General features: G+C 43.5%; 1 protein-coding gene across 6 annotated transcripts in view; it reads right to left on the bottom strand.

The window, feature by feature from the left end:
* ACACA (acetyl-CoA carboxylase alpha) overlaps positions 1–13,980 on the bottom strand; it is a 177,965-nt gene that overhangs the window by 91,104 nt on the left and 72,881 nt on the right. For 3 of the 6 annotated variants that reach the window (XM_019545631.1, XM_019545633.1, XM_019545637.1), the window contains 6 exons: positions 7,395–7,418; positions 4,413–4,556; positions 3,311–3,407; positions 2,867–2,974; positions 818–874; positions 471–515 (listed from right to left, as the gene is read on the bottom strand). In XM_019545631.1, coding sequence (XP_019401176.1) covers positions 471–515; positions 818–874; positions 2,867–2,974; positions 3,311–3,407; positions 4,413–4,556; positions 7,395–7,418 — 475 coding nt within the window. The remainder of the gene's footprint in view (positions 1–470; positions 516–817; positions 875–2,866; positions 2,975–3,310; positions 3,408–4,412; positions 4,557–7,394; positions 7,419–13,980) is intronic. The other 3 variants (XM_019545635.1, XM_019545634.1, XM_019545636.1) reach the window with 3 other exon arrangements.

Here is a 13,980-nt window from a genome sequence, read left to right as displayed (position 1 = left end):
TGCCCCAAAACCACTCTGGGAACTCAGGGAAATCACTTGTCTGCCTCTCAGCTCATTAATCTGCAAAATGGGTAAAGAACTTTCACCTCCTTGGAGGAGAGGAAGAATATGAAAATTTTAATATTTTATTACATAATTATTTTTACAATATGAAAAATCAACATTAGAACAATGAAAGCCAGCCCAGCTTCATTAAGTTATATGGATCTCTAAGTCAGTGTTTAAGTTACTGACTTTATTAAACCTGTGAGCTGCCCTAGTCAATAGGATTACTCATGCACTTGAAGTTAGGTATGTACTTAAATAGCTGGCTTACTGGAGCATTGCTATCAGACTCAAATAGCTCACGAAGGGCCAAATCTTATTTACTTTACCCACATGTAACCTATATTTCCATGATTTACATACACTGCAGAAAGACATTTCAGACAAAATATTCCAGAACTCTTTTTTTTTCTCCTTTTACTTACATGAAATCTTTGATCCACCTCATAGTTGACCTGTTTCCTGAAATCCTTACAAACGAAACACAGAAGGACAGGAAAGAAAAAAAACAAAAGCACAAGAAAGCTAGCAATTAGTACTAAAATCATAAATAAATTAAGACAAGATCACAAGCAACTCTAAGATATTTTCTTATATTGTCAATTAATTTTCTTAAGCAATTAATTAAAACCTCCATTTTAGAGAATGCAGACAAAAAAAGCAGAACTAAAACTATAGAAAATATAATTTTCAAAGTGGAAAAAAAAAGATGACTGTTTCTGTATGAGCTAGAAATATAATGCTTCCATGCAGCAGCAGAGATATCAAGTACCTTTTGTGCTACAAGGAATGTCAGCCTCCGGATCCCATGCTCAATCAGGATGGATTTCTGTAAAAGGAGGGATAACAAATAGCAGACATGATTTAATAGGAAACAAACATAAGAATCAAATCTGGCTGATTTTGTCTGGAGACTAATCAAGCAGCCACCTGATTTCAGTGGGGAACAGCACAGACCCACAAGAGGACACACAATTCTGTAGGGCAGGAGCAGTAATACCCGAGGGCTAATTCCAATTTAGTTTAATAAGTTGAGGGTAAATCCATCCTTGGTTTACCTTTACTACACTCAGTGGAGCCACATCAGAGGAATACTGTTCCCCGCATGTTATCCCTTTTCAATGAGTTATGTTCTCATCGCTTTGCCTCCACTTCTAAAAAAAAAAAAAAAACAACTTTCTGTTCGCTTTTCCAATTTAAAAAAAGAAAAAAGGAGAGACTAAGGGGTGGGGGGAGGTGGAAAAAACCATCTCAGCATGACCAGGAACAAAACTACCCCTTGTGGCATGGACTGAAATGTTTTACTAAGGTTAAGCCCTTCGAAAATGAGCATCAGTGACTATATTCATGGTAAGGGAAGAAAATAACTTTAATAACGCCATGATTTAAAAAAGCAAAAATTGTTATTGCTTTTAAAATTCCACAAGTGGCAGACAATAACAGCATAGCAACAGGATTCTGATTACATTGTAATAATGTGGGTCTCACAGCAAGTCCACAGCTATTACGGAGCGATTAGGCATCAGCACCTGGAGAAACTCCATTTACACTGACTGCCTCAATCTCTTCCACAAGTCATTTACAAGTATATGATCCTAATTTCTATTAAAAAAACCCACACACAACATGCTGGGACTGGAAGATTATTTGAACAATTTGGATCAACCTATTTGATAGTTTAATGTGTTTTTTTATATCTTTTCTTTCTTTCTTTTTTTTTTATTCCTTCCATAAAACGCCTGGAGCATGATCATGCAAATGAAAAACAAAACTAGTTTTGATTTTTTTTTTTTTTTTTTTTTTTTAAAGAGACAGGAAAATGCTGAACTGAACTGGGTAAGCTTAAAGGGCTTTTATAAATTTTCAGTTCCAGTGAATTGGTCAGTCCTATGGGTTACTGAACCCATTAATTTAGTATCCCTCAATCAACTTCTAATGGACCTATGCTCCTAAAACCTCAAACAAGCACAACTCCAATTATTCATCCTACACGAAACTCCTCACAAATTTCTGCAGACCTCTGTGCCATCTTCCCAACTTAAATGACAGGTTAGACATCGCTCTTATGACCCCTCTCAGAACCATTTCAGATGCAACAGAGTTGCAGCGCATGATGACATATTCACATGGCGATACAGTTTACTGGCTTTCCAGGCCAATCCAAAAGGAAACCAGAACTCTCTCTAGAGGTGAGGGCAGAAGCAGATAAGCCAGCACTGACTAACATTTTCCTTAGTGGTGACTGCAAGACTAGAATTTGGTTCCTAGCTAAACATCAGTGTGAACTCCTTACTTTATGAAAAGGAAACTAATCTACTGATCATTTCTTCACTGCACCACGGAAACAAAACTCACGGACCCTTAGATGCTATTTTGATGTCATCTCATATGCTTCCATTATGCTAACAACAATTAAGATAATGGCAGTTTCTTGACCACGTTCTTGCTGACATTGGAAAAGGAGCTGTACCTTTTTTCTTCAGATCTGAAAGAAGTATCAAAGCTTCACCTGATTCATTTAAAACTGTAAAGTTCATGTACCCAACATTAATTAAAGGGCGAGAAACCCTAGCTGACAGATCAGGATGCACATTTGCAATACACAGGAAAACAATGGACTCTCTTTGCCTGCTCTGGAGTCCTCATGGAACGTCAGTTACATCTAGTTAGAGAAATAAAGTTTCAAAACAGGGTAAATTAAGGATTGAACTGCGCCATGTACTTATTTTAGAAGATAGTTCGGAAACGCACAGCAAATGGAAAGCAGAGCCCTACAGGATCATGTAATATTGGGGAAGCAGGTTCATTCTAGACTATTCACCTTGCTTTGTGTGAACTCCCTGAACATGGCTGCCAGCCCATCGTCATCAATATCGCTGTCAGTCTTAATGGCAACGTTCAAGATGTGAATGGGCTCCTCTCTGGCAACCTGCAATTTAAGAAAAATAAGCCCAATAAATAATTAAACAGCAGCAACGTTGTGTATATATAATCTCTTCAGGCTCAGGAAGAGCTTCCAGTCTATACACCAGCACTACAATGCAACCAATTCTGGTGAAGACGTCCCATGATTAGACGAGCCAAAAGAAATACCAACCACCTACAACATAAAAATCAGAACTATGTAAACACAAGTACAGAAAGGGCCTACTCTTGCTCCAGTAGAGCTACTGGCAAAACTTCCACAGAAGCTAGTGGGACAGGTCCAGCTTGGGGTTTCCAAATTTTAACATGAAAGCAGTCCAGAGGGAAGGAAATCCAATACCTTATCTTCATCGTACAAAGAAGTGTGGCTGGCTTCACGGAAGGTCGGGCTTTGGGGAGGAGAATCACAGAAGCAACCCATCACTTCATCAAAGATTCTGAAACCCAAAGGAACACTAGCCGTAAATGAACCGCACACAGGCTAGCAACCACACACAGGCGAGCTATCGTGCAGAGACTACCTTCACATCAGGGGAAGATGGTGGTAATTCCCTCCACACTGAAAAGAAATACTATCAATGACAAAAGCTAAAAAAATCAGGACAAAGCCTCAGTGTTTAAACTTCTGTGCAAGGAAGTAAAAGAGTATCCAGTATGCATTTTTAATATATTAGTTTCTAGTGTCCATATATATTGTCATTCTTGAGGTAGCAGTGAAAGGCTTAGGACATGAGCCCTGATATTCCAATGTAATCGCCCCTCTCTTTGCGGGGTAATGCATCAGGATACATAAAGAGGCAGACAACGGATGCATTTAAACAAAAGATGCACCATCTCTGGTGCGATTTACTCTGGCGTTATGTTAAATTTCACCTGACATTTCACTCATAACATTGTGAATGGCTTCTCCTGTTCTTGCCTCAGACAGAGTTTGGCTTTTTTCTTTGTCTTTCCTCTCCTCTGACATCTCATAATGGCATCATGAAAAACTAGACAAAATGACAGCACAACCATCCCTATAAACAGAGACTGACTCTTCCATAAAACCCACCATAACCCCCGAGACAGGACAGAGAGCTGCAGGCCCCCACCCCGGATCATTGCAGGCTCTGCAATCTTTTGCATAAGCCCAGAAAAATCAAAAGCTGCAGATATTCCCATCCACGTACACAGCTGTTGAGAGGTAAGGTCCACTGAAAAGTTAAAATACTTGGGACCTTTGAAATGTTAAAGAAAAGATGCAGTTTATATGGTTGCCTATAAGCTGTGTGTAGCATCCTAGAACTTTGTCTTTGCAAGCCATGCTAGAACCTCTATGAAGCTTTCAAGTTTGGTTTTAAAACCAGGCAAGGATTTTGTCTGGCTGCATCTGATCACCCATTGTACATTACCCTACGCACGCATGCATGCGCAGTAACCCCACTCGTCCCGAACCTACCAACCTGACAAAATCGTCAAACGTCCGGAAGGAGACCATCCCACCCATCCGCTGGCAGGGCGGGGTGAATGAGTTGTCCAGTAGTACATCACTCACGCTGGCCACATGGACCATCCCATAGTGGTTGAGGTTGGAAGAGAAGGACATTCTAAATGGCAAGTCAAATGAGATCGCTGTTAGTGGAAGGGATGTCAAGAGTCTGGTTTTTGATTTAATGGTATGAAAATGAAGCAAGTTATAACAGCCCAAACTTTAGTTTAATGTGGCCCGATTAACTGTTTCACCACTGCTGTGATACGCCTACTGGGCTACCTTCTTAAGTCCTCTACATCACTGAAACATTGAAATGAATCTGGTAATCCTTACCTGGACATTCCTGGAATGCTCAGCAAGAGCCAAGGAGTTAAAAAATAGCATTATTCCCCTTTAAAAAAAAGTATTTCTTAAGAGGGAAAAGTCCTGAGATTAGAAGTGAATTATGACTCTGAAATGCTGACGGCATTTTTTCCCTGCACCGATGCTATGCATAATAGATGGAGTATTCAGGTAGATAAGAGTAATTCGAGATTTTGGCACTTGAAAGGTTTAGTAAATCTTTACAAAACATGTTCAAAATATATTGAATTATACTTATTCTACCTTAAAAAAAAAAAGCCTTACAATTTTGCACTTGCTGTGCTCTCTTAGCTTCAGCAAGACTTCTTTCTTCCATCCTTCAAAGCATTTTGTGATTTACAAACACGTCCATCCTGCATCTTACTTGATTGCTAGCTCCCTTATAAGATATAATGGAGCCAAAAACTTGTTATAATGCTGCCATGGGACACAGACTTCTGTACCTGATCATATCTGGTTTCATATGTTCAAAATAAGAGCAGTACCTCATTGCAGTGCCTTCCACTTAATTCAGTCACCAACTGATTCAATTTTCCATTTAAATTTGATCAAAACCTTGAGAAAACTACAACTTCCTCCCTTATATTTTGGGGATCTGCTAAGTAATCCAAAACTCTGGCTACAGAAGGAAAGGGGACAGTGAACCAGAAGGAAAACTCCACAATGAAAAAAGAGATTGTCAGATACAGCTGCTAATGATTATCATTATCACCAAGCGCTTGATATGCAAGTAGTGAAACAACCCTTCGAGTAGTGATATCGCCTACAAGGATGGACCAATTTCTTATTTTCATGAAACCCAGGGCAGACGTGGATGAAATAAGAGGAAGGCACTACAAAAGAGGCTTTTGCATCCTGAAGGAGGACTGTGCATCTTAATTGAAACATCAACACGTCCACTTTCTAAGGGCTTGATCCTGCACATATTTGACACAGTGTCAGACCTCCCAAATACCCCAATGGACGTGGGATTGGGCCAGGTGTTCCTCTCAGCATAGGAGCAATAATAACTTACATAAAACATTTAATCTTTTGTCAGTACTTGCCAGTTTGAAACAAAGGCTGGTAGACAAAACCCCTGGTGCTACGAATACAGAGCATCCTCTAACTAGCTGGCCATCCTCTACAATCAACTTGTGGGCATGTTTTCATGTGAACTGTTGATCCTCCCAAAACAATCTGCTACCAAATAATCTTAAATCACAGAGGGACTGAGATTGCAAAGACCCCCTCACCTCTGCAAATGGCATCATAAAGGGTGGTTATGCATTGGCTCCGAAGACACACACTAACAAGTCATATCTCTGACCGGGGAAGGGTTGACTAGCACCGTTCCACGTGCCCAAGTATTTAGAAAGGTATTTGCTGAATTAAGCCTCTGCCTCCACACCTGTGCCACAGCAGAGGGCATCTGGCAATGAGCTGAAGTGGGGTCTAAATTCAGCAGTAGGCACAGGCTTACTTTACAACATGCGAGTTGTCCCATTAAAGCCAAGCACGTGCTTTGCTGGATCAGGGCCCCCCACCAGCTGCACAGCAGGAAGAAGTCAAGTGCCCAATATTGCAATGGGTAGAACTCCTATGGACCACATGGGATCAGGACCAATATATTCAAAGGTGTATTTACCCACTGTGCCTCATATTCAGTTTTAGGATTATTATTTTTTTTAATGCAGAAGACCTAATAAAGACATCATGGCAGGAACTGTCCTGAGCGCAACGAGAAAAAGTATAAAGTATCAGCAATCTTAATAGCTTGCTCCATATTCGAAGCCACTCTGGGATTTTGCAGCTAATCTCTGATCAGGAATCATAAGGCTTTCAAACCTGCTTATGCTATTTTTCCCTTGACATGTTTGTAAGCAGCAATAAATGGGAGGCATTTAGCTTTGAAACAGCAAAGTCTTTCCGTTCATGCATCTTCATGTGCATTCCCTACCACCAGGACCATGACAGGTGCCTGCAGACATGGTTCGTACATTATTCAAAACCACAAACATTTGGGGATTGAGAAATGGGGGAGCACAGGGGGTGGCAGGGATGGTAAGTGCTGAAAACACAACAAAACATGCTGTCAGCTGTTGCAGATGAACGTTTCTCTAGGGAAGGGGTGCAAAAGAACCCACATCACCAAATACTGAGCTGTTTGCAGAGACCAGCACCAAATACTCCTGATGTTACACCTCGTGCCCTTGGTTCTCCTAGAATTAGATGCCTATTTCACTGTGACACACCCAAGTGGAGAGTCAGCAGCTAACAGTCAAGATCCAAGGAAATGAGTGGGGGAAACGCATTTTCTGCTACAAAGTTCATGGCACTGCAGGTAAACTGAGCGCTTGGCAAATTTAGCTTTAAAGCCTGCTGCATGCAAAGTTGCCTTTACCAAGGCAAAGGCAAGCTGAAAACATGTTTTTAAAAAAATGCGAGGCGGGGTGGGTCAGGGTCAGGAGAAGAAGCAGAGTTACAGTTCAAGGTGTCCAAAGTAAGGACAAGATTTCCAAACACAAGACAGGTTAAAATGTTAAGCATTATGCTATTTCCATCTAGTCTAGCTTTCTTTTCAAACTTTAAAAGAGCACAAGTACCATACCTGTTGAGCGTGGGGATGTTCCCTCTGTAATCAAACAACCACAGTTAGTTACAGATTGGTTAGTGAAAGCCATAATCAACGAACTGATATTTGAGCCAGTATGCAGCCCAGCAACAAGTGTACATTCAATGAACCCAAAATGGTCGCACAATCAAGAAAGCACCGGTGGGATTCCTCCTCAAAGAAGGCATTCATCACTTGGCCCAGCCGGCAGGGGCTGCTGAGCAAATGAACACCTCGTGATGTACTTCCCCACTTCTAGATGCACACAACACCACGCCACCAGCAAGCCGCGTGTTTATGATGTTCCCCATGTTTCTAGCACGTTGCATCAGACCACCTCCAAGCACTGTGCAGACGCTGCAAGCCTGAAGCAAGACGCACAAACCACACCACGTGGCGGCAACAGACACCCCCATTTGACGGAAGAGCGAACGGAAGCACAAAGACATTCAATGACCGGGTCACACGGCTAGCCTGCAACAGGTCTAGGAAAGCACCCCGAGTCCTGATGGCCAAATTTCTACTTTAAGCAGAAGCCCCCATGCTAGTTCCTGAAAGAGTACAGGAAGTGAAGGCAGCATGGGAAGCTGAGGGAGCAGAGATAACACAAACACACAGTAGCACACTTGACATTTTCTGCACACAGGCCTAAAGCACCCAAACCCAACAAGCACACCTGAACCTCGGTATTCTGGAAACCTTCAGAGGTCCTGTTGGCAGGACATGCCAGCCCAGCTGACTGGTTTTTGTAGGCAAGGCAAGACTTCACGATGTGCAGAACAGTAAAGGGAGCCCATTCCCTTGCAGCAAGCTGAAGGGTATACCTCAGCCAGATGCATGCAGCAAAGCATGGGGTGGTGCACGACTGCATGCAAGCTGCAGAAATAGCCAACACCTGGCATCCAAAATACTAAAGACACAGCTGAAAAAAGCACATAGACACAAAGGCTTCAAGCCCACCCTCCCTCCCCCTACAATGAGAACAGATTAGGGAATGAGAACAGATTAGGGAATGAGAACAGATTAACCGTCAGGCTTAGGGGGATCATGTGTCAAGACTCTTCATGCTGGACGAGTCTTCTTTACTTAATTTTATTTGCTCTGGGAGGGCCCTGGGCTGCTACTGGACATTGTGTCATGGTGTGTGGAACCCTGTGCTTTTCCTAGCTCTGAAGTGCCACATACACACCCTAAATGTGGATCTGCTCATGGATCTGCTCTGTTATGGGAGAGGAACATTCACTTCAAGGTATGGCCTGTCCTGTAACTGGACAACTTGACTTAAACCACACAGGGTACCACCACAAATCAACCCCAGACCTTACCTGTTAAGTAGGATGCCACGTTTCATTGCCTCTAGTCAATGGGGAAGAAGGCAGTGCTGCAGAAGCTGCCGTCAGAACTACAGCCTGGCATCCCTTTCTGGAGCACCATACATTTTATTTTGGTTGGCAAACGGTGGGAAACCTGTGTACTGTCGACTTAAGTGAAAGCCATTCTAAAGGCAACAGGATGCCTGTACATCTAGTGCACCTGGTTCCCTGTTGGTCCCTAGAAGGCTTCTGAGTCCTACAGGAAGCGGATGGAGAAACTGCTTGCTTAGAAACAACAAGATGCATGTCCATTTTTCTCTCATACGGAGCATGCTGCTGCCTTGCTCTACGAATGGCTCTCAATCCCCAGCACCCGGCCCAGGAGACTGCAGCAGGAGTCTCACAGAAGAGAAGAGAGGATCCGGTGACAGAGGAAAGGATGAATGACCTTCAGGTTGTACTTTACTTGCCGTCACAGTGAACCATTCTCGTTCAGCACTGAAGTTTTAACTGCACGGCCCAAGTCAAATGAAACTGAAAACACAGAAGCTTAAAGCTATGCTATGGGCAGTTATCTTAAAATTTTGGGGTGGATTTCCTTTTCTTTTCTGGTGTACGCATAGTACAATACTCCTGAGGCTTTTTCCCCCATCAGGAATTGGAGCATGCACCATTTCAAACACACCACGGGGTCAAGTTTTGGTCCTGTCAGAATAATCAGTGGTGTGAAAAGTGCTGTGCATTCCACTTGCTGGCCTTATACCCTGGGGTGCCTAGAAATTGCAGCAGGTTGAACTTTAGCCTCCGAAACACCAGCTGCAATGCTACCTGCGATATGGCTGAGGCCCTGGTAAAGGAAACAATATCGGAGCCCTGCGAGGCTAAATAAATTCACAGCTTGCCGCCCATGAAGTGTGCTCTCAATAGATGTCTCCATACAGGTCCACCAAACTCCACCTGGGCTCTGTCCACACCACTCCACCCGCCTCCCAAATGATTGCTTTTTAAATCAACTTTCTCCATGCCTGGAGAAGAGGATCTGTCGGGGCACAAATCAGAATACTGAAGCAGGCAGCTGTACACCACATGTTCCAGCATTAAGATTCCTCCTCCCCTGCTTCCCCATGCAAACGCAGGTCCCTCAGCCCTTTCCCGTGCCTCCCAGCTGAATTTGAATTTGCTTCTGTTTTCCTCTCTCTTTTTCAGGAGAGTTCCCCTATGAATATGATGGCAATGCATGCAAAGCACCACTGGTTATATCAAGCTGTGATTGAGTGCCAGCACAGGGCAAAGCTTTTGAAATCAGGCAGCACAGCAGAATCAGCAGAGGTCGGCTGAATAACCCACTTGTAGTTATTAACAGCAGTACCGCAGGAGCAACAGCAATTCTACTGGCTGTGACTAGTGGCATTCCTCTTATGTTCCTCATTTCTGCGGAAGAACCCAAATAGAGGGCTGCAAAACATGCCTTGAACCATCTATTTTGATTGATCCCCTCCTCCCCCCTTCCCTCTGGTCCCTTGCAATTCGGCCACACTGAACCCGGTCCTGAAGTCTCATTTGCATAAAATTATCATTGTTCCATTCAGTTTCCTGCCTCTTCAATAGCCCCGTCTCTGCTCTGTTGGAAGATTCTGCCTTTTCCAAAGCAGACAAGCCAAGGGAGCTGCAACACATGACTGCTGCCTGCTGTCTAATTAACATTAAGCCCGCAGCATGAAACTACAGGGATTTACAGGTGTCCTGGAATCATTTTCCCCTCTTCCCTCCCGATACCAGCTAGTCTCCCACAACAAGGAGGGGACTTCAGGCAATTTAATGATACACTAAGAGTTCTGCACTTGTGTAACCAGGCTGCTAAAAAAACCCTGCAACTGCTTCAACACCAGGAATCAAATGTCTCCTACAAGAAGTCATTTCAGCAGCTTCAGCTCGCAGAAAGGTGTCCATTTTTTTGTCAGATGTTGATGTCTTACAAGCAGGTCACCATAAATGTATGAAGCAAACGCGCTAAAAAGGATGCAGGAAAGGGCCGCATAGACAGCACCCTAGGAGAACCTGGACTCTGGCATTTCCAGGCAGACAGCCCCATTGTGAAAAGCAGCACGTGACTCAGCCCCTCCTCTGTTCAGAATGGTTTGGCTCTCTACGTCTGCTAGGTGACTAAAGAGAAGACTGACAAAAGTGCCCAAGACGACTGTAATAGGTGATGCACCTGAGCACAGCTGAGCTGAGGAAAAAATCATGCCCCATTCAAAGTCTGGAAATTAGCATAGTTAGAAACCTGAGTGAAGGTGTCACATGTCTGATAGGGTACAAAAAGGCAGAAATCAGATGCACACATAAGCATGGAGATTTACTAAGATTCCCATCAGGTGCCTCGGAAATGCAAACACATCTAATGATTAGGCCTAAATTCTGTTCTCTGAAGTCAAACAGGAAGTGACAGCGGGCTGCAGCCTTGAAGGATGAATTTGGACAAAGAGGCATTTATGCAAAGCTTTTACAGATGTGTTTAGGTGTAGGCTGGGTCACACATACGTACACTCACCCTGTCCTGAAAAGCCAGATGTCTAACGATGACCTCAGTGGCATGTGTATGCTTGTACATGTAAAGATCCATGCATACAAGTAATAAGAGAAACATTTAATGCAAATCAGGGGACTGACAAATGAGCTGTTTAACATAGGCCATCATCTGTGGAATACAGAGCTTGGCTCCGTTCAACTACCCTAACATTTGAATGGTCTCTGACCACAACAGCCTGCTTGTGGGGTCTTTTATACTGATTTCACTGCCTAACACAAAAAAATAAGGACATTCTCAGTTCCCTGTCCCTCCTGTAATCTTAGCTTTCCCCTAAGCGGGCCAGCAAGGGGGAATGTGGCTCTCTATGAAGTGTGTTCACTGATTCAATCTCAGAGCACATGGGTCCCCCAACTTTCTAAAGTTTGGGTATACAGTCTCCATCAGAGTCTCCTATGTCCACTGCAGTGGACAGGACCAACCACCTAAATAGCCCACCATCTCCCAGTGCCTTAGAAGAAATAGTCCTTGTTAACCTTCAGTGATGAGCCAGAAAATATACCACCTTGGAAGACCAGAAACTCACTTCCACCTGAGATGGCAGTGGAATGGCCGTGGGCAGGAGAGGTTAGGTTATATCTCATTTTCCCTAAACCTTTATGGCTCAGTCTGCCTACGTGAGGCCAAGAGCTTTTTACTGGGGACAGGGTAATAACTTGTACCCACACCAAAATGAAAAAGTGAGGACATTACATCCAGTCACGGCCACAACAGCTGTGAGAAAGGAGACATTGGGAGGGGTGGAGAACTACATACCCAGGACCCACCTCATCTGCCAGCAGCGGTTCTGTTCCCATTCTGGAGGGCAGGATGAACAGGAAGGAAATGTGGGTCAATAACAGCTGAATCGTGTGGCTGGGGGAAATGGGGAAAAATCTGGGGAATCACAGAACAGCTATCAAGCTTGTAGCTTTTGACATTTCACTCCTCTTGGATGTTTGTTATTGCCAGTGTGTCTTATCGGTCTACATTATAATACCCTTTATATATCAGTGGCTGTCACAATTCATGCTCATGCAGAAAGGGTTTCTGATTTAGAGGAAAGGCTGTGGGTGCTGCTGTAATACCAATGCTAAAAACAGCATGTTTGGAAATATTAATTCCACCTGCTGCAAAGAAGCTTTCACTACTGCCAAATGAGAAACATTGCCCTCTTAGGGGTTGATATAAAAGATGCAGTTAACAGGGTTACAGGAGGAAAAAGCTTTTTAGAGAACTGCTGGAGCCTTTGGAAAAAAAGATGGGCTCAAATTCTCTCTGAAACAGCACTACCCAGGGGAATGCTTGCAGGATGGCCACTCCTAGAAAGGGGATCAGCAGAGGAAGGAGAATCACAGAACGCTTACTTTACTTGTCTCATACAAGCAAAGCACGACCCAATGCTGATGCTGGTCAGCCTCAAAACGAATCAAGGCAGCAGAAGTTGTGATGGTGACAGACAATGCAGACAGGATGAGCAGGAGAAATGAATTTGGCCTTGGAGACAGGAGTGATGGGGGTAGGGGGAGTGGGTGTGTTCATTACATTCACAAAAGCTTTCAGCGCGGCATGTGTCCTTCAAAGCTCTAGAAGCCTCTGCCAGAGAAGCATTTCCCTGAGCTTTTATTCAAGTTACTCTGCAGTCTCTGTCATGACTAAGAAGCAGCACTCAGAACAAAAACACACAAAAGGCTGGATTGACATCCACAGGAGGAGTCTGGCAGGGTCGCAGGGTGTCAGTCTAGCGGTTCAAGTCAGCTTCTGTGCTGAAACCCTAATGTGCATCTTTTCTGGTGATCCTGCCCTTTGCATTATGCCAATTACGTGGTCCTTGGATCAAGTGTTGAAAGCTGGCGTGCAATTCAGATCAAGTCCCCATGTGGAATTAAAACAGAGCGAAGCAATGACACTTGGCAAGTAGTCACATATTTCAACCAAGATAAGAGCTGGAAAAGAAGAACTGAGTGCAGGAAAGCGTTCTGCTCTGTGATGTGAAGAGGATGGATACTGTTCCTAAGATAGCCATAGGAGGTCAGCTATGGTTCACTCAATTCTGGTACAAATTAAATACCAGTGTGGAGAAAATAAGTCCATCATAACTGGAAGGGTGAGAGTAAAGCAAGCACTGATTTTCCTTCTTGCCAAGTACGGCTGTGAACACTGGGCTCCTCAAGACAATGAGGTGAAATGGAGTCTTTAGAGATCTCATGCTGGCTGACACATTCTCTGACCACTATGATTAGAAAAACGTGACAAACCAGAACCACAAACATCCTATCTATGGGAAAAGATTAAGGAGGAACAAGCTAAAATGTTTTGGGATTTAAACAAGACAGACGAGGATGTTACAAAGCTGAGAGGCAAAAAAATAGTGGGGAAAAACACTGAAGATGGATATGGTGAAGGAAGGGCTGGCCCACAAAACCAGCATCTCTCTGCAAATGCTAAAGAAGGAGAGGGAATCTGAACTAGTATGGCTTCATGTGCATTTCCAGCAGAACACCTAAGAAAGGGCTTTTAAGAGACTTCTGTCTGGCTTGCAATTCTCATGAAAGAAAAAGAACTCTGTAAATCACTATTCAGTGTGCCAAAGGATTCCTGCTATTGCAGAATAATTTAAGGAAGAACTCTAAGTTTAAGGACTGGGTTCATTTATTTCTTAAGTCTGTCTGCTCCTTCCCCTGGGTGGCAGAAACAGGCAGAG

The sequence above is a fragment of the Crocodylus porosus genome, unplaced genomic scaffold (genome assembly GCF_001723895.1).
Source record: "Crocodylus porosus isolate Cpor-Errol unplaced genomic scaffold, CroPor_comp1, whole genome shotgun sequence".
Classification (NCBI taxonomy): Eukaryota; Metazoa; Chordata; order Crocodylia; family Crocodylidae; genus Crocodylus; species Crocodylus porosus.
The sequence above is the reverse complement of the archived record's forward strand: the minus strand, read 5'-3'. Positions and strand labels throughout refer to the sequence as shown.